General features: G+C 47.0%; 1 protein-coding gene across 2 annotated transcripts; it reads right to left on the bottom strand.

The window, feature by feature from the left end:
- Positions 1-416: 416 nt before the first annotated feature.
- Positions 417-12,882, bottom strand: HNMT (histamine N-methyltransferase). 2 transcript variants are annotated; one of them, XM_013186370.3, is made up of 9 exons: positions 12,739-12,882; positions 11,967-12,181; positions 9,796-9,857; positions 8,297-8,435; positions 6,811-6,863; positions 3,442-3,549; positions 3,200-3,330; positions 2,514-2,607; positions 417-1,500 (listed from the first exon to the last, which is right to left on the bottom strand). In XM_013186370.3, exons 2-9 carry the CDS (start codon positions 11,990-11,992, stop codon positions 1,145-1,147), a joined length of 969 nt encoding a protein of 322 aa, XP_013041824.1. In that variant the 5' UTR covers positions 11,993-12,181; positions 12,739-12,882; the 3' UTR covers positions 417-1,144. The 2 variants fall into 2 exon arrangements, with proteins under 2 accessions (XP_013041824.1, XP_013041825.1); XM_013186371.3 differs by lacking the exon at positions 9,796-9,857 and having other exon boundaries at positions 12,739-12,881.
- Positions 12,883-18,918: the final 6,036 nt, after the last annotated feature.

Raw genomic sequence — 18,918 nt, 5'->3', positions numbered from 1 at the left:
TGCCTAGCCCAAAGTCTGCCCAGCACCATGGCCCAAAATGCAGAGTGAGGTCTCCCTTTCCATCCAGCTGCCGTGGCAGCACCTCCTTCAGCCCTCTGAAAGTCTCAGAACCATGCAGAAGTAGTCTCAACTTACCTGCATGACCATCTGAAGCCCATGCATTGTATTTAAGTAATGTAGGTGCTGTGCTGCAGTCATCCTTATGGGCAGGCTCAGGGCAGGGGCCAGGCTGTGGAAACACGAGGGTGAGCTGCAGCTCAGCTCGGCCCTTCCACATCCTCAGGGTCACCTTTCTCACTTACAGAAGCATTTGGTGTTTCCATAAAATGGTACTTTGCATTTTTCCATTTTTTAACTAAACAACCTCTTCGCTCTTCATTTTCTGTAAGCCCACATATACAGAGCAAGATGTGACATTCTTTGGTTTAAAGTGGCTTTTATTTTATATGGAGAAAAACAGTAGTAAGAAAGTAACAAAATTAAAACCTGCCTGAAAGAGTACTGGGCAAGTACTATCCTGTAATCCAGAAATTCTCCAAACAAAAAGGTGGAAAATCTTTTAAGACGTGTCTATATTGCGAGATGCTGAGATGTTCAGGGTAGTAAATAGCTATGCTGATTTAAAAAATAATAATAATTGAAATAGCCTAGTGCAGAGCAGCGAGCAGCTCCAGTCAGGGTGCACTGAGGCACATGTTTGGGGCAAAGCAGCAGGGACACCTTGGTGGTTTTGTCCAGGTGCAGTTGGAAGAAACGGGTGTGTATGCAGCTGGCATGGGGGCTGCAGCCTTCTCCCGGCACCTAGTCGTATGGACGTGTCTTTAGGTATGTAAACATGCCATCTGTATGGAAAACTGGAAATCCAGTTGAGAGAGGATGCATACCATTAAAGAAAACACCTTCCACGCCGGCTTTTAGTGAGATGCAGCTCTTTACTTTCTGGAACATGTTCTCCTGAGGTTGGACTAGATTTCCAGGGTGAAAACTTGGCCCTGTTGACCTCAATGGGACAAAGAGCTCATCCTTGATGTCGCAGGCTGCTCCAGACTGGGAACAGGAGGCTGTGCCCCACTTTCCTGCATGCCCCTCTACAACCACCTCGCCCCACACTGCCCCGACTTGGCCTCTGCAGTTGGTCCGGACTCTAGGATTCAACTACGATCATACTCAGGTTGTTGCAGAAAATGACCCTCCCGTCCTTCTTGCTGCTGCATTCGGGCTGGCAGAGAGCCTCTTGCAGATGCCTCCGCAGAGCCGGTGGGGCCGTGCCCAGGAAGTTTTTCGTCCCCGTCAGGAAATCCATCATTTGGCCTCCAGCCGGGTGCCCCTCAACAAAGCACTCAGTGATATCCCAGCCCGACGGGAACTCATGGACGCGGTACTGGATGCCGAGCCTCCTCAAAACAGCCGTGATGCCGTCGGAGGTGATGTAGTGGCCGCTGTCAGTTGAAGGCAAGCAGTGCCTGTACTTCTTCCACAAGCTGGCCCACCCGCTGCTGTCTGCAGGGCGGGAGGAGAGGTCAGTCCTACAACGCCAAGGCAGCCCAACACCAGCCAGTGCAGTGACTGAATGGGGCTGAAATGCTTGCTGCTGGCACGGACCTTGCCAGGAGCAGTAGAAGGGCTTTCCCCTCACCAGAGTCCACTCATAAAGATAGGTAAAACCACGACCACCTGCATCCCTCCCTCCAAAACTCTCCTGTTTCAGTGAAACTCCCAGGTGACCATTACCAGCATTGGGTTTGTCCGGAGCAAGGAGTGCACACAGCTATATCAGTGCACAGAGTCTGCACATGCATGTTACTCCTTAAGTGCCCCTTTGATAGAATGCTGCAGGCGTTTTTATGCACTGAACCTCATTTTTAACATCCAAAAGCATATACATGAAAAAGTCTGTCCCAGATAGCAAGAGAAACAGCCCCCCAGCAGTGCTGGAGGGAGGTTTAATGTCGAACATGGGGAATTGTGTTTTGTCCACTATGCCATGAGCTGGGAACTCATGAATGGCACATTGGAAAAAACACTTTTTTTTTTCTTTTAAATAAGTATGATGAGTTTAAAAGTGCCTCTTTTTCAAAGCCCACAGCTCTGGGCAGCTCCCCTTGTCCTGCTGGGTTTTTAGCCATCGCTGTGCAAAGTGCCCCAGAGTTCAGGCTGTCTTTGCATGGTGCTCATTTCACCATGAACAAGGACTGGCTTTCCTCCAGGAGTAGCCACACTTCTCTCTAGCCAGTAATTTCATGGCAGGAGGCCTCTGCGAGGTATGGAGTCATTCATCTACTTTTCATGCAGGGAAGCAAGAGCACACAGGTTACATCTGTAGTCTCATCAGACATCGGGGTCCAAGAGACTAAGCCCATGGTTGTATGCTCCCTATATAATACAATGTTTGTTTTGTTTAATTGTGATGCAATTACTGCTACTGAAATCCTGAGGCAATTACTGGTAGCTCTCATACTCGATAGCCCTTCAAAACACCAGCAATGATGCCAAAAATGAGATGCCCCTCTTACCTGACAAAATTATGATCAGGAGTTTACCCTGGTGGTCGAGGCAGCTGTGGAAAAACTTGATGGTATTAGGAATATCTTCCACACGGTACAGCATCTGGAAGGGAGAGTTGCATGCAGCCATTACTCCTCCTGCGTGGTGCAAGAGCCCTGCAAGGGTTTAGGCCCTCTCTATAGAGCTGGTGCTTTACACGACTTCCCAGTCGCTGCCCGCCCAGCGCCGCCCTTCAGGCCCAGCAGTGTTGTGGCTGCAAGATGTGTGCATCCCTTTAATCAGTTTTTAGGCAAGTTCTTCACTATTTTTGCTGACTTCCCACGGCCGAGGCCCCTGTGTGAGAGTGCAGATACAGATACAGATGTTCACTAATATTTCCATTCAATGCCATCCAAATTATTCTGATTAGGTCAAAAAACTCCAGCTTTTTGAAGTGGCAAAGCATAATTGTTGGTCTCTGTGTGATGTTTTATGCGTCTGTCCGACAGTCCTGTTTTATTACCCACCATACAGTTAAACCAGTGAAAACCAGAGACCAAAACCTGGGTGGATCAGGAATGAGGTTTAGTATTTGTACAGCTGCTGCAGAAGCTATTGCTTGCTGGAGAACTGTGTTCATCCCCGGTCCCCCCAACATCCAGCAGAAGGTAGTGTTGAAATGTAATACTCCTATATTAAAAAAATACTTCCTTACCTGAATCATATGTATGAAGTCAAATTTCTTGTTTATGCATTTCTCTTTCACCTGTTGTTCATACTCCGAAGAAGTGAGCTGGTGCCAAATAAAGGAGACACCCTGCAGATCTGGAGCTTGATTAACCAGCTCTGTTTAAAAAGTAGAAGAAAAAAAAATCACAGAACAGCAGAACAAATCATCATACAAATCAACGGTTCTGGCTGTACCCCAGGCAGTGGAGGTGGCCCAAAGAGCCTCACCTTTGTAAGCAGCCACATGCTGTGGGTTGGGCTCTACAATTTCGTTGTTAATAAGGACCCCTGGATGTGCAGCCTGCAGGATCCTGATCATTTTCAAATCCTGTTCACCTATTCAATAAACACAAATTCATTATTTAAAAAAACACTCGAATGGTGATGAAAGGATGCCAGTGCACCTGCTGCTCGGAAATCCCCAAAGCAGAAGTGAGGCACTTTCTACCTTGCATGGTGGCATCTCAGACAGTAACAGCCTTATCTCGATGTCTAACTGCTCAAGTTAACATATACTTAGAGATAAGGCTAAAAACAAGGAAGAAATAAGCAACTGAGCAGAAACCTACTAATGGCAATACTCTGGGTCATGGGAGAAACAGGTTGAAATAATCGAAGATCAATGTTTAAAAAAAAAAAAAAAAGGAATCATTAGTTTTCAAGAAAAACACAAAGTTAGCACGAAGGCAGGGAGGGATTTGGCACGGCTGTGCAGCTTTGCCATTGGCACTGCCCCAGGGAGACGGCAGCTGCCTTGCCTCAGGTGTGACACTGCTTGGAGACCTGGGGGTCTGCTAAGGGTCTGTCCTCTCTGGAGCCAGGCCACTTGGTCCTAGCTCTAGGAACCCATTACCCAGTTGTTACCTTCGAGCTGCAAATATTCACTGATCTGTGGCTTGAGCATCATGTAGGTGCCCTGCATTTGGAGCTGTTGGTGCTCCTCTGTCACAGTCTGAGCTCTGGGGGAGCAAGCCTCAGTCTGTCTTTCTGTCCTAGAAAATACCCAGCCCCTTTCGAGGTGATGCAGGTCACCCTTGTTCTCTGTCAGAAGGGCTGTGATGCACCAAGTGTACAAAGTCCATCTGGTTTGTCTGGGACTATGGAAATAAACAGAGGTGACAGCCTTCAGTGGATCTCTGCGAGGATCCTGTCTGTAGCTGATGGCGGGGCCTAAAAATAGTCCTGCCCACGAAAATGTCACACACAGAGGGCTTGACATGAGATACTGCATCTTCTCTAGCCTTTTAATGGATGGACATGCTATGAGGAAAGCTGTCATCTTTGACAGGTGTTACATTAAACAGAATTCAGGGAGGGAAATACCAGCCATGCCGGCACTGCACTGACATCCAAGGAAGGACGTGTCTTTTGAAATTGGAGAAAGGTACCCAGCACCCCTGAAACATGTGGCAGTGGCAGTGCAGGGCTGGCCAGAGGCACAAGGAAAGAGGCTGAGGCTGCATCCATTGAAGGCAGTTTCGTTGCTGGCACTGGTGTTATGGGTGAGCTGGAGCAGAGGAGTTCCTGCTCTGAAACTCTGTATTTTACTGTGTGTTTTTGCCGATGCACAGGCAAGGGCATTATCACCTGCTAATTCAAAGACTGGATTAGGGAACTTTACAGAGTTTTAGAAAAAAACAACAAAACAAAACAAAACAAAATCACTTTTAAAATACCCTTTTGCTGCTGAAATACACTTCTGCCACCACCAGAGGCTCCAGGGCATGGGGCAGCAATGCTCTGTGTGAGGAGCCCACATTTGGGAACCGCTAATTGCTGGTGCTCCCCAGCCCAAGGCACTGCCAGCTGGCATTTAGGACTGTAAATTGATTCAACCACTTGCTACAGGGATCTTCCTTGAACAAATGGTTACATAAAAATCTTTTTTTTTTTTTTTCCTTTTCTTTCTTTGCATGGTCACCGCCTTCCTACAGGTTGAATGCTTTTGTTGGTAGAGGCAGGTGGGAGCTGCTGGCTTGAATTTAGAGAAAAGATGCAGACACCTTGAGAGTCTGTGGATAAGACAACCATTTCACATGCTCTGTGAGGTCAAACAGGATATTCCCAAGATCTCTCCTCCCCCCCCCCCCCAAAAAAAAAAAAAAAAAAAAAAAAAGAGAGAGGGCTCAGAAGGTGCAATAAAATGCAAAGATGGTCCCTGGGGACTCACCATTTGACGCTGCTCAGGTTTCCCCATCCACAGGCTCATGTGCCTCCTGCAGAAAACTGGGGAAGCCAAGAGCAACGAACCACATCAGGGCACTGCCGAAATGTGACAGCCCCACTGCAGCCGCAGCCCAGCCGGTCACTCGCCGGGAGCTGACAGCCAAGGTGCTTGCACCAGCCGCGGGGAACAAGGGCTGAATGAGCAAGCGTGGCCAGGACCAAGCAGCAGCCTTTTAGGATGCGGAGCGGGTCACATTCGCCTTTAATAGTTCAGTCGACAAAACTGATTTCAGCCCCGTGAAACTGGAGTCCAAGCCTGAGAAGGTCAGGGATCACACATGACCTTTCGCTCGGTGCCACGCTGGCTCACTCCCGTGCAGCACGCACAAGTTCGGCTCAGGCAGCCTCGGCACGCTGCAGGGTGCGAGCCCGTGCCCCTGCCAGCCTGCCTTAGGGCTTTTCTTTCCCATTGAAACTTCTTCTGAAGAGGAAATAAGGGAAAATGAGGGCAGTGTAAAGGGTTCGCCTTTCCCTTGTGCTTTCTTGGAGTCAAACAGAATTTCGGTTTTATATTACTTAATGAGAACAGAGCGTAATTGAGAACTGAATGATTTCTTCCTCCTCACTCTCTTATATGCTCCAACATATTCCCAGCTGGAGAAAACAATCACTGCTATTTTCTTCTTACTCAGGAAAACAATCAAAACAAGTGAGAAAAAATCTTTCAGTAGGAAGTATTAACACTTATAATTCAGTTGAAAATACTTTCTAAAGCAAAATCAAACTCTGACAAATCAACCTGCTACTTCTTTTCTCTATTTTGTATTTTCTCCCGGTTTCCCTAGGAGCAAAGCTGCATTTTTTTTTCCAAAAAAATGCATTTACAACAGCTTTATGGTTATTTCTGCCAAAAGACTTTTCTTCTCTGTGGGAGGGGGAGTAAATACCATTCGCAGTTAAACCCCTCTTATCACCAGATGAAAACAATAATAACAAAGAAGCACATCTTGAAGAAGCTGATGAGGCCCCGTGCTAATGGTTGTGGCCAGCCCCTGTTCATCTCCGCTGGTTGAGCACCACCTGCAGCCAAACAAAGCCCAGCTTTCACCTCTGCAGACCCTGAAGGCAATGCACAATGGGAGGTGCCTTTGGGTGGGAGACCCTAAGACAGGACCTTTGGGTGGAACAAACCCCAGGTGTCTGTAATTCCTTCCGATGAGGTTTGATGGTGTTCTCCTACCTAACCTGGAGGACTCCTTGCTTTTAGACATACATAGTCAGGAGAGAATCATCAAGAGGAAGGTATTTCCATGAGGAATACTGTTATTAATGCTTGAGTAATTCTCCCCATTGCCCAGAACCTGGGTAGAGCTTTCCCTTACCCCCAGGACCCCTGTCCCCCAGCATCAGCTGTGCTGTTCAGCTCCTTACCTGTGCCGCTCCCCACGCCCAGAACATTTATCATCGATTTTCCATTGCCGAGACTGAAATTACAAGTACACGTTACTCAACCACACTGTGTCACACAACTCTGTTTTAATTCTAATATCCTGGATGCCACATTGGCCCAGGAATTTTACTGAAATGAGTCACATGAATTGAGATGAAAATTCGAGCATCCCTGTGGAGCCCAGCTATAACTTATTTCTTAGCAGGATCTGGCCCTGTGTAAGCAGGCTCATATTTAAAAGTACAGTAGGCAGCAGGGTATAGTGTTTCTCTTTCCTTGCCAGAGTTTTCTTCAAGCTGTGGCTGGCACCATGCAAAACAGCCTCGAGAAAACCTGGGCCTGGGGTTCACTTTGCAGGGAGTGAGGCTGTGCTTGGCCAGGGCTGCGGGGACAAGGTGAGCCGGGGCAAACCTCTTTGTCCTCAGGAGACGAGTCTGGTTTTCTGACATTGGCTATAAATGCTCAGAAAAAAATCAAAAGTTGGGCTATCCAGATAACTGTAAATATTCTCTTTTCAATATTCACCTTGGTTTGAAATTGGGAGCAAAGGTCAGAATCTTCAATATTTTTGAAGATTAGAATCCCAGAATTAGAACCCAGAATTAGAACCCCAGATTAGAATCCTACTAAGCTGCAATGTTTTAAATTGGTCCAGCAAACAGAATTGTTTAAAACTCACATAAAGAAATGCTGCGTTTCAATTTTCCCCAAATAATTTCTTTCTTTATTATTGCTTCTATTACTTTAGATAGATAGTTAGGCAGACAGACAGATATAGATATAAGCATCTGAAGTTACCTGCCTAAGTGCTTTTCTCAAAGGAGAATACAGTTTCTACAACATCCAAAAATTATCCAGACTTGAAAGACTTTTCTTGTGGTTTGGATCTAGCCTGTTCTGAAACTATCTGCAGTCACACAGGCTTAATATGTTACATCAGTACTTCACAAAACTGATTATCATTTGGTACTTAAGCAATGCAAATCGACTTAGGATAGAAATAAGGAGGTCTTAGGGGATTGAGAAAAGCAAGAATTAGTCACTAGAACAGAATTAGAGATGTGTTTCTGTTTGGACTGATGTGTGATGAAGTCTCAAAAGCAGGCATAGAGCACAAGAGGGAGCTTTCTTTTGAAGAAAAAAAAAAAGGAGGGGGAGAAAAAAATCCAAAAATCGTTAATCCTTTGAAAATCAGCTAATGAAAGCAGATGGACATGAAAATAAGGTCTTGATTCTTTCCCTAACATAAGCTGAGAAGCAACACAATATATTAATTGAAATTGCATGTATACTTGAGACATTAAACAGAATATCCTAAAGACCACTATTAAGGGACTTAAAACTGAAAAGCATTAAAAGTTCATTCACGCCCCAGAAAACCCTTAAACATGTTTGCTGACCCTCATGCACAGGTTGCCCTCCCCAGATAACAGATGGCTTTCACACCTCAGAGGACGCGCTCCTTACCCTGCCATGATGCGAGGCATTTCTTCCTTGTTGAACTCATCCATGCACTGGTGCTCCGTTGAATGATCCAAAAATGACTTAAAGGCCTCTACATACTCCTCAGCCGTGAGACTTCTCATGGAGGGGACCACATATAGCTCTTGAGAAACAAATATGAATTGTGTGTTAGTGACGTCCAGGCAAATAAAGGATCGAAGCACTTACCTTGTGGAAGGAACCAAACCAAACCCAGCCCAACCCAACAGAAGCCAGAGATTCGGGAAGACAGAGGACACGGAGCCCAGGAGCCATCCATGCAAGCGGGCTCACACAAAAACTTTCTGTGTGTTGACACTAAAGGTGTGAAAAATATTCTTTGATGCCCTTTGACACCAGTATATTTAAGTCACCATCAGTTCCGCAGGTTGCCCTGAGGAAATGGCCCCATTATTTCCTGAAGATGCTTAGCTGGATACGACTTGATTTGCAGAAAAGGAAGTGACTGAAGTACTAAAGGCAAAGAATGAGAAGGCTCAGCAGGTCCAGACCTGGAAGGGCTGTGGCTCTTGCACATACTGGACAGCGTAAATGAAACCGCCAGCTGCTGGCACCCTTGCTATTGGGGTGATGCAACACAAAAACGCACACCTGCAGCTGAAGCAAAAATAGTTAACGCCATGCGCCTCATTTCCGACTCTCGTTGGCGTGGGACAGCAGTGCTCTGCTGGGTAAGTGAATTCCCTGCTGGAAGTTTCAGCTCGTGGCCATGAGGGCAGATGGCAGCAAAAGCATTTCAGCTGAGTGGGCTCATGCTCAAGTGCAGGCCACCAAGACTAGGATTTGCAGCTCTGAACAAAGGCCCAGGGCAACTCAAGAAGATGGAGGCAGTTATCGCAAAAACACACTTTCTTGCTGTCTCATCCTAATGACGGTAGGGATGCAGTGGTAGTGCCAGCCTCAACATCTGAGATTGGCGTTAAAAAGGTAGTGTTTAGAAAGAAAAACAAAACAAACAAAAAAAAAAGCACAAAAAAACAGCTTTTCCTCCTAAACAAAATGAGAATGAAGGACAGGACAGGATTCAGCAGAGCATCTTCATCCTCATTTTTGCCTTTTGAGGAGTTGCTTATTGAAATTCTGCTTTTAGTTGCTATTGATAAAAAAACTTTGTGTGTGTCATACAGGACTGTGCAATCTTAACTGGACACCTATGCTCTTTCCAAAATCACATGTCCCTGGCTGCTGTTTTTCTGCAAGGTATGAATGGTGATCCAATGTATAGCCCTATTGGAGGAAAAGGTATCAATATCTAACCTCAGCACTTTGAACTATACCCTAGTATATATCGGACTTCCCCTGAACAGTATTCAGTGTCGTATCCTGGTTTTTTGTTTGCTTGTTTGGTTTTTTAACAACTTCCAACTCTGTTTCCAAAACAAGATATATTTGTAGTGATAGCAAGTGGAGTGGGTAGTTTACTTTAATCTCCTTTTTGTTTTTTTGATTTTTCTCCCAAATACCTGAATTATCGTGTGGAGCTGCCAGAATCTCTGCTTCAAAGTTCATGCTGGGGAACCTATTCCTGTAAGGAAAGTATAGCACTTCGGTTATTTGAAGAACCTGTACGCTTTTATGTAGCTGCATTGAAAATGCAGAACAAAAGGAAGATACTCCAGGACAAATTGTCCTTGCTCAATAATCAATAGTGTTTGTGTTCTTTTAGTACAATAAAGTCAGAACTTCTTGGTTAGCTGATCACCCAGAAGCGTCACCGATGGAGTGGCCACCTGCACCACTGCTTGTCTGAGATGTGCCGTGGAAGCTTTTTCTCCCTCTGAAGAATCATTAACCAGTCAATACAGTGGAAGGCATTAGATTAACTGATATTACACACTCTGTGAAGCCTTTAATCATGAACGGAGTAGAAGAAATAACAGTGAAATTAGGAAAAGGCTATAGTGAGCTTCAGCATCTGAAGTGAATTGATTGGCCCAATGTTTCATTGTTTGTTTTGCTTTTGTTTTTTAACTTCAGTTTTTCCTGGATGCAAATGTTACTTGGGTGAATATTAGAAGACATAGGATTCAAAGGGCAAAAGGCAAAGAAGTCATTGTACCATTGCTATTTTCATTCAGGTAATGTTTTCATTCTTAAAATAGGTTTTTTGGTGGTTTTTTTTTTTTTTTATGTGTGAAGATTTCCAGCAATGAAGTCACATCTTCATTTTCCTATGATAATGTGCTACATCTATGAAACAGGGATGAGATACCATTTCAGGAAGTATGAAATGAAATTGAAGACCTCATTTCTACAAAGAAAGTTTTAGCATGAAGCTACCTATGCAAAGTCATCTTCTACTTAACTGCATTTCAATATGGAGAAGCGCAACAAGATTTAGGAGTGATATTCCTGTGTAACCTTGGTTTAGCCATATTGCTGCTCCCAAAGCTTTGTCATTACAAAATGCTTCATGACAAACAGTCTGCAAAAGCTGTAAGCAGCCCTCAACTCCCCTCTGCCAGGGAAAAGCTCTCACATGAATAGGAAACAAGCCAGGGGGTGGAAAAGAAAAATGGGAGTCTTGTAGTGGAGGCTTTGAATCACAAATACACAATGACTGTGCTAGCAGGTAGCATGGAAATGGGCACGTGTGGAAATAATGCACTGCTTTGGTGAATGAAGGAAAGAAGAGACTAAGGTGTCCCAGAATACTTGGAGATGCTGGGGCAGTGCCAGGTTCCTTCAAGAACGGTCCATTTCATGAGTTCATGGCCAAAATCCTGTAGAAAGAGCTCCCCTGACTCCCATGAGGCAGATCAAGGGTCTCAGTTCTACCATCTTGATCTCAAATCTCCCAGAAAAGGCCCTGCAAAAGTTCAGCAGTAATGAGCCTGAACTCAGCCTCCCTCCATGAGCTCCAGCTTGGCTGCAGGCCAGTCCCTCAAATTTCCACTCGACCCTCTGACCTCATCCGTCTCTGCCTGTCAAAAGAGAGGACTATTTTGCCCTCTGTGCTGGCAGAACCAAGCAAGATGGTTTTCAGAATAAATCTCCCACTAAAATGCTGAGAGGTGGCATGGTACCCCCTGCACAGAGATGGTCCGGGGACACGTATTCCATTTCTGACCGGTCAAATGTTTCCAGCCATCCCAGGAGACCTGCCAGGTGGCCCGGACAGACTGTGCAGCACAAGTATTCACCAAGAAGGATGATGCCAAGTTAATTCTTCCACTGAGGTTTTTGGTGTTTCTCCCCGGGCAGGGTTTCTAAAATTGCTTAATTCTTGTTGCTGGGAAGGTGGAACAGGCTTACTTATCACTGGGAATAAATGGACATTCTCTAACATCCAGATTAAAAATAGACTTGACAGTAACAATTTGGGCTGGAGCTGCCCATCCCACAGCTAGTCCAGGACTTCGAAACCCACTGGGAGCACTGAGCACGGCAGCCAAAGGCTCCCCCTGGCAGCAGCGTGGGCAGAGGCACAGGGAGCCTCCTGCTCCTGCCTCCCTGGAGGCTGACTGAAACCCCAAACCACGAGCCCAGAATCTCTCTAATTCCATCACCACTAAACACAGAGAATCTCTCCACAAATCCACCATCCCTCCCAGGACAGGGGCACACGTACTTTCATTCCCAAATCACATGCGTCCCCATGTTGCACGGGGACGCCCTTCCCAAACCCACGTACCTCTTCATCTCGGGGGCCGGCTCCATGGCTGGGGCTGGAGTTGGGGGTCTCTCCTCCACCTGGCTGCGTGTGTGTGGTGGCAGCACCGTGTGTGGGTGCCCAGGTGCGGGTGGAGGCCAGCGAGGCTCCTAGGTGAGCATTGCCACCGGTGTCCTGCTCTGCGCCAGCCGCTCGCTCAGCCCGCGGGGACGTTGGCGGTGGCCTCTTGCCGGCACCTGTCGGGACAGACAGCGTCACTTGAGTGAAAACGGGAAACCCGAGCCCCGTGCGAGCGGTGACGTCCCCAGCGCCGTCCTCTCTCACAGGGGACGACAGGGGAAATGCTTTGGCAAGGAGCCGTGCTGTTTTTAAGGGGGAAAAAAGGGACAGATTGAGGCCTTTACAACTCCAGTGGAAGTGGATGAGGGACATCAGCCACCACCAGGCAGACCCGGGGGCTGTTTTATGCACTTTTTAATTTGCTTTGAACTCTGCTTCTCCTTCGTGCTGGCTGCCCCAGCCCTGCAGTGCCTCCCACCGCCATCCCCAGAGAGGGGGCACAGGGAAGGAGCGGGGACATGGGGACATGGGGAGGGGATGCTGGGTGGCCGGGGGCCAGCAAGCACAGCCTGCTCCTGCCTGGCTTGTTAAACCACAGCAGTTAGATCCTCTCCCTGAGCTAATGGCAGAAGGCACATAAATCCTGCTCCCTTTCCCAGCGTTCACCCCAAAAGCCCTGCCTGCCCCACCCCAAGGCGCAGCGCTCAGCAGGCCGGGCACCCCGCAGCCTTACCTTCCTGCAGCAACAGTGAACTGTGCGGAAACCTCCAGCGTCTGGGAGCTGCAGGGTGCTCGGAAAGCTCCGTGTGGGCTCACTGGAGGCTAATCCGCCCCTTGCCCGCCCCATCGCCCCCCTACCCGCCGCCGAGCCGCCGGCATTAGCACACAGCAGCGGCCTTTGTTCCACAGCACAAGGGACAAGGGCGCCTTGTGCACAGCCCTGCTGTGCCGCCAGCCCTCAGAGGAGCCACAGCTCCGGGGGCTGGACCCTTGGCACGCTGTGCTTTTGGGTGTTTTGGCAAGCCGCTGACTAAATCCGTGCTGAACTGTGTGTTTCGTGCAAGTAGAAAGGTTGGGGTTTGGACTCCGAGGGTTGCAGTGGGATGATGACTGAAGCTAAGGCTGGCCTGCTGGCAAAACAAAGCAGCACTGTTTCCCTACAGGCTGCAGCCTACAGGGCTACTGGCCCTTCAGGAACAGGTCAGCCACTGTTCCTTAGGATTTGATATTACCCACAGTGTGCCTTGCCCCTTCAATGTCCCCTTCTCCATCAGCCTGTGGAGACAAGCCCCAGACCTGTGCCTCCACATAACTGCATTTGGTTACTTGGAAATCCACGACTGGTTTGACACGACGTTGCCCAGGCTGGGTTTGGGCTCACGGCACAGCTTGTCGAGCCACTGGCCTGAGGTGGGATGCACCAGGGACTCACCCCACCTCCGAGCTGCAGCTTCAGATTCAATTGGGACACAATGGGACAGGCGGCTGGGGATGCAGGGAGCGCGGTTTGGGCACATGTGCCTCAGGTGCCTGCTCCTGGTGCCCTTGCAGCTTGTGGATTCAGTGTGGGGCTGACCGCTGTTAGAAAATGGGGTTTATGTAATCTGTGCTTTGTTCCACTCCAGGTCAAGCACATACACCTGGATTGCACTGTTCCATGGAAAAGGTGCTGGGCAACAGCTCTACCCAGAAAAAAAAAAAAAAAAAAATTAAATCCCAGTTTTCTACGCCCTCTTGCTTCCCAAACAGTCCCACTTGGGATTTTTTGATATTCTGTTGTTGTTGTTATTGTTTAGAACTGTGAAGATTTTAAAAAATCATAATCTGGCCAATTTCACTTTGGTGAGTACATGGAATTTCAATGAATTTATCTTCTAACATTTGGCAGCGATCAGCTTTTAGGATGATGAATGTCAGGAAGGCTGTCAGCATTTTTACAGAGCTCCTCATGGTATTTTTAGCCTATTTTTAAAAATCTCTTAACTCTGTTTGGAACAATTGATTAAGGTCCATGTAAATGCAGCTTTTATTTTATTATGAGCAGAGCTCTTTTATTCCTTAGCAGTGTTTTCATCAGGTAGACATTTTCTGTTTTCTAGACAAAATTTCTAAGGTAAACCCGGCAGTTTTTATATTCTCCTAAGTGAAGGTGCACACGTGTTATTCTACATTAGGCAAGATCTGGTGCAGAGTAAGATAACTAGCAATTCTGTAGTTAATAACAAGATTTCTCATTACAGAATAAGTTTTATTTTACATTAATCCTATTAAATATTTAACGGATTCCAGGTAGAATCAAATCTTGGAGTTTAAAATGCACTATACGTGTATGCAGATTTTTTCCTATAGGGAAAAGAATATGACTTCTGATAAACACTGAAAAAGCAAAAGAAGTACTGGTTGTAAGAGGCAATTGTCATAATCCACCTGGGCCCTTGGGGCAGTGCAGAGCCCTGAGCTTGGGCAAGAACCCATCAGGTTCTGGCTGAGTTAAAACCTACATTTGTGGGAGCTACCCGAACTGGACTTAAACCTCGATTAGGACCACAGTTAGATTTTGGTTTCAGTATTTTCTTCGTTCAAGGAAACACAAACATATCTCAATGCCCCTGTTGGTTGCTCTGGATATTAAAAACATCTTCTCAATTTACATTGTTTCTCTCATTTGCGTGAAAAAAGCCTGGATGGGGTAAATCCCCATTATATATTTTAACACACGGCAGCAGCACGTCCTGGTCCCTGCACTGCAGTGGTGACCACCTGCGTGATGCTTACAGAAGAGGCAGGGACCATTGTACTGGGAGACCAGCAGCATGTGCCCATGCTGGGTGGGAAGAGGAGGCACCCTTGTGCCTGCCCTGGTTTTTGCAGAGGGAGGCTCAGGGCACTCCTCCCAGAGAGTGCCCCTTTTCTGGAGGAAAACAAACCCAGTGGCATTTCATTTCAATCTATCTCCCCCAAAACTGAAGCTTCTAGGTCTGGAGATCAATTTTTTTTCTAACACAGCCCTTCCTGCCTTTTCATTAAATTCTGGCTGCTGGTGCAGTTCTTCCAGAGCTTTTAAAAAACCTTTTTTCAGACTATTTGACTAGAGGTCATATCTCATGTAGCTGTAATTATAGAGCTAAGGCGAGGGCAGAGGGGGAGTCTAATGTGACCACCTCCAAAAAGGATATTTGATTCAAGGTGAAGACCAGCTTTTGCTCTACAGACCATAAAGCATTTAAAAAATATATCTCTGAGAGCAGAGACAGTCATGGTGAAGTGTGTCTTTTACCCTCAGTAGCTCACAGGTCTTCAACGGGGAAAATACGCTCAGAATTTCAATTTCCACGGCTGTACTTGTGCTGCTGCCAGCCCCGAGCAGCTGGAGACCGGGGAAGGGGCTGGGACCTGCTCACAGCACTTCATCGGCGGGATTCAACACATCTGACATGCAGTGCCCCAGAGCAGGGCATTTGCAAACACCTGTGTACAGAAGTGTAAAGGCTTGCCAATGGAGGAGCTCTTGGCCCTGCTTCAAAGTCAGCTGTGCGAAAGGTAAGGCCGTGGAGACTGAGCCTTGAGAAACGCTCCTTGAGCAGGGTTTCTGGTTCAAGAGAGCCTGAAAATAAGGTACATTTATGGGAAGCTGGAGCATCTGTAGCTGTATCGCAGAAATACAACGCATCTAGGAGCTTTGTCTCAGCCCGGCATTTCTGACACAGGTATAGCAATGTGCTTCTCCGTCACTTGGCAGGTTGCAAGGCATTAACAGGCAGGGGAGAAAATGTCCCCACAGAAGGACCTGTGGGCGCTGGATTTATTTTACCAAACACAGCGACCCGCAGCCACTAGATGGTGATGCAAGGACACTTTTCTGCTCTTCCTCTTCCCCTCGGCTCTCCCTTGGTAGTGCTTGAGGCGGCCTTTCCCAGTAACACGGGGTGCTGTGGTCTTTGCTTTTTCTTTTTAGGCACTGACAGAGGTCATTTGGAACCATATCACTTGCTGACTTGCCATCCTGCGTAAAGCAGGCCGCAGGCAACAGTTGCGACGCGATTACTGCTGGCAGAGTATTTTTCTCTGCGTCACGGCTCAGCACCGGGAAGGGCAAAGGACTTGGCTTTCAGTTTGCGGATTAGCCTTCTTTTATAGGCTGTGGAAAGGAAAAGTACTTTATATTGAACACAGTGGGGAAAAAAAAGGGTTCTCAGGAAAGAGGTAATCTCTGAAAATGGCCATAGTTCGGAACATTTACCATGGAAAAAAAGTCAGGAGATTTTCCTCAGGCTCAGCAGTCAAATCTCCAGGCAATTTTTTCCTCCTCCTGTGAGACTGGCATTTGCCCTATTAATAAGAAGAGAAACACGATCAAAAAGACTGGTTTGGCAGTGGCACAGGCAGGGTTAGCCCTGGTCTGTAGGGCACGTGGGATACGGGGACACGCAGTGCACGAGGGCCCCTACATGCACCAGCCCTGGCCTTGGGCTGCTGCACTGAGCACCCAGCATCGGGATGTTGGTGCTCTCATTAATTCCCAGCTCCCAGAGTCAGGTGAATGGGAAAAAGCTCTCCTAGCATGTTTTTAATGGTTAATTTCCAGCCTCGAGGGTATGATGGGGCACCCTAAAGATGACTCGTAGAATCCTGGGACCATAGAAAAGCTCATGTTGGAAGGGACCTCAGGAATCACCTGGATGCTTTGAAAGAAGTCCAGGCACGGGTTCATTTAAAGGCAATTTCATGAAAGCTTTCAGCGGCTGGTGAGTAGGGAAAGGGGAAGGGGAGTCAGAGTGCCTTGGGCTGAAAAATCAGCTCCGACAGGGAGTCTGAGAGAAAAGGCTTTGGTAAGTACCCTAAAAGCAAAATAATCTTGTATCAGAATGATAAATCTAGAAGACCGGGAGAAGCATTCGCATATTTAAGTGACGAACCGTCCTTCTCACTCACTATGCCTCAAGCACGCAGATAAAGCCATCAGTTCATAGCAAGCCATGATTTCAGAACTGGGGGGCAGAAGGAGAGGAAACTGCTTTGTGTCTCAAATTGCTTCTCCATGAGCTGCTAAAAATTGATTGCTAGGTTCCATTAAAGAGAAAGAGAAGTGCTGCTGCTTTTTTGGGGCTCCCCACTGCCCCATGCTGCCCCCAGCCCGTCCCTTGGGTGCTGCAGGCGAGTCCTGCCCGGAGCTACCTGCAGCTCCGGCAGGGCCTGCAGCAGCCACACGGTTTTCCTCTGTATTTCCCCCCCACGCTGCTTAGCAGTCTCCTCATGGTGACAACAAAATGTCTGTTTTCCAGGAAACCATTTGAGCGTTATGGATTAGCCATGGTAGGCACTTGCAGACCTCCATAAAGCAGGTTGACACGCTCTCCGGTGTATTACTAACTCGGCTGAAAAATTGATCAAAACTGATAGAGTTGCAGGGCCCTGAGTCCCTTTACAATCTGCCGCTGTGCTGCTCGGTTCTGGCAGAGGCAGCACAGCTAAACTGGGTGGAAACTCCTGCCTTAATGCACCTTAATCCTGCCCTTGGCTCTGGCACAGCAAGAGCTGTGGTCCCAAAATGGGCGATGTGCAGGATGCGCCCCAACAACCGCTGCTCCTCCTGGGGCCAAGCTCCCCACAGCTCCTTGGGAGAGACTGTGTGAATTACAGAAATGTCTGAGAAACTTAAAATTGTGGGAGTAGGCTTCCTGGAGAATATCCCTGCAGCACAGGAGCTGCAAGCCCCTGGCAAAATACTTTTTCTTTTCCTCTCTGCCTCCTGATGGCTCCCCTTTTGCTACCTGGGATTATTGGTTTCTGGGAGCAGAGTCTGTGTTTTCTGGGGTATTTGTGCTTTATTTCATCTCAAGATTTACTGCTCTTTGGGAAGGCAGACAGATATCCATTCCCCAGACATTGCCTATGTCCCAGTCCTACCAAAACTCCTCCTGTTTCTGTTTGCTACTTACAATTTGATTTTCACTGGAATCCCAAGTAAAGACTGAAAAGACTGACTTAAAGAGCTTCCAAATGAGGTGGCAAGGATACAGAGGATATTAAGATAACCTACAAAGGATCAGAAGTGGAAGAGATAACAGAGTTGAAGAGGCGCTCACTGCCAGTCCTAACACTAAGCATGCAACCAGAGCCAAAATGGTCTTCTGCGCTCACTCTCTGGTGCTCTTTGTACTCATGGTACAGCTTAGAGACTTCAGCAATGTTGATTAAACATGTCTTTGAAGCAATGTCAAACTATTAATATCATATATACTTATTAGAGGCAAAAATTGCCTTTGTGGACACCGATGCAACAACAAGCCATGATGTCCTGGCCCCCTATCCATACCCTTGCTCTCCCACCCAGCCTCAAAACCTCATTTCCTTTTCCCCAAGCAGTTTTTGAGCTAATTCCCCGAGCAGGGGCATGACCACTGACCTGGGAGGTGGGGAAGAACCCAGGAAGGTGTGACAGAGCATGGCAGGACCGGCACCAAACGTCTCAGGAAAATCAGTGCTCGGCTCTGGCACCTGCTCCTCCTTAAATAATACATACGTGGGTGAGCTTTCCTATAGTGAAGATGTTTTCCATCTCAATTTCTAGTATCAGGTATAATGAGAAAAATTAAAATTCAGGTTTTGTTACCAACACTTTAATTATCCAGTGTTATCAAGTTGTCACCAGGCCTTTAATTATTTTTCAGTTTATGCCTATGATTGCTTTAGTGATGTTAAGGTAGATCTGCAACTGTAATAGAAAATGTCTGAGTTCTTTACAATGCTGAGGATTGGAAATGATGAAGTTAATAAAATTCACTCGTCTCCTGTGTCATGAGCTATCATCAATACAGTGTTCATCTGCAGCTGGCATGCTATTTAATTATGCCCTTTTGGTACCAATAAACACTTAATAATATATTCAAAATGAGTAAACAGGATATAATGC

Source organism: Anser cygnoides, chromosome 6 (genome assembly GCF_040182565.1).
Source record: "Anser cygnoides isolate HZ-2024a breed goose chromosome 6, Taihu_goose_T2T_genome, whole genome shotgun sequence".
NCBI lineage: Eukaryota > Metazoa > Chordata > Aves > Anseriformes > Anatidae > Anser > Anser cygnoides.
The sequence above is the reverse complement of the archived record's forward strand: the minus strand, read 5'-3'. Positions and strand labels throughout refer to the sequence as shown.

Bases quoted from the DNA above. Each gene is read 5' to 3' on its own strand.
- HNMT (XM_013186370.3), bottom strand. From the start codon at position 11,992: ATGGAGCCGGCCCCCGAGATGAAGAG. The intron at 9,858-11,966 runs GTACGTGGGTTT...CTTTCCTTACAG, and splicing joins CCGGCCCCCGAGATGAAGAG to GAATAGGTTCCCCAGCATGA. The intron at 6,864-8,296 runs GTAAGGAGCGCG...TTGTAATTTCAG, and splicing joins ATGCCTCGCATCATGGCAGG to TCTCGGCAATGGAAAATCGA.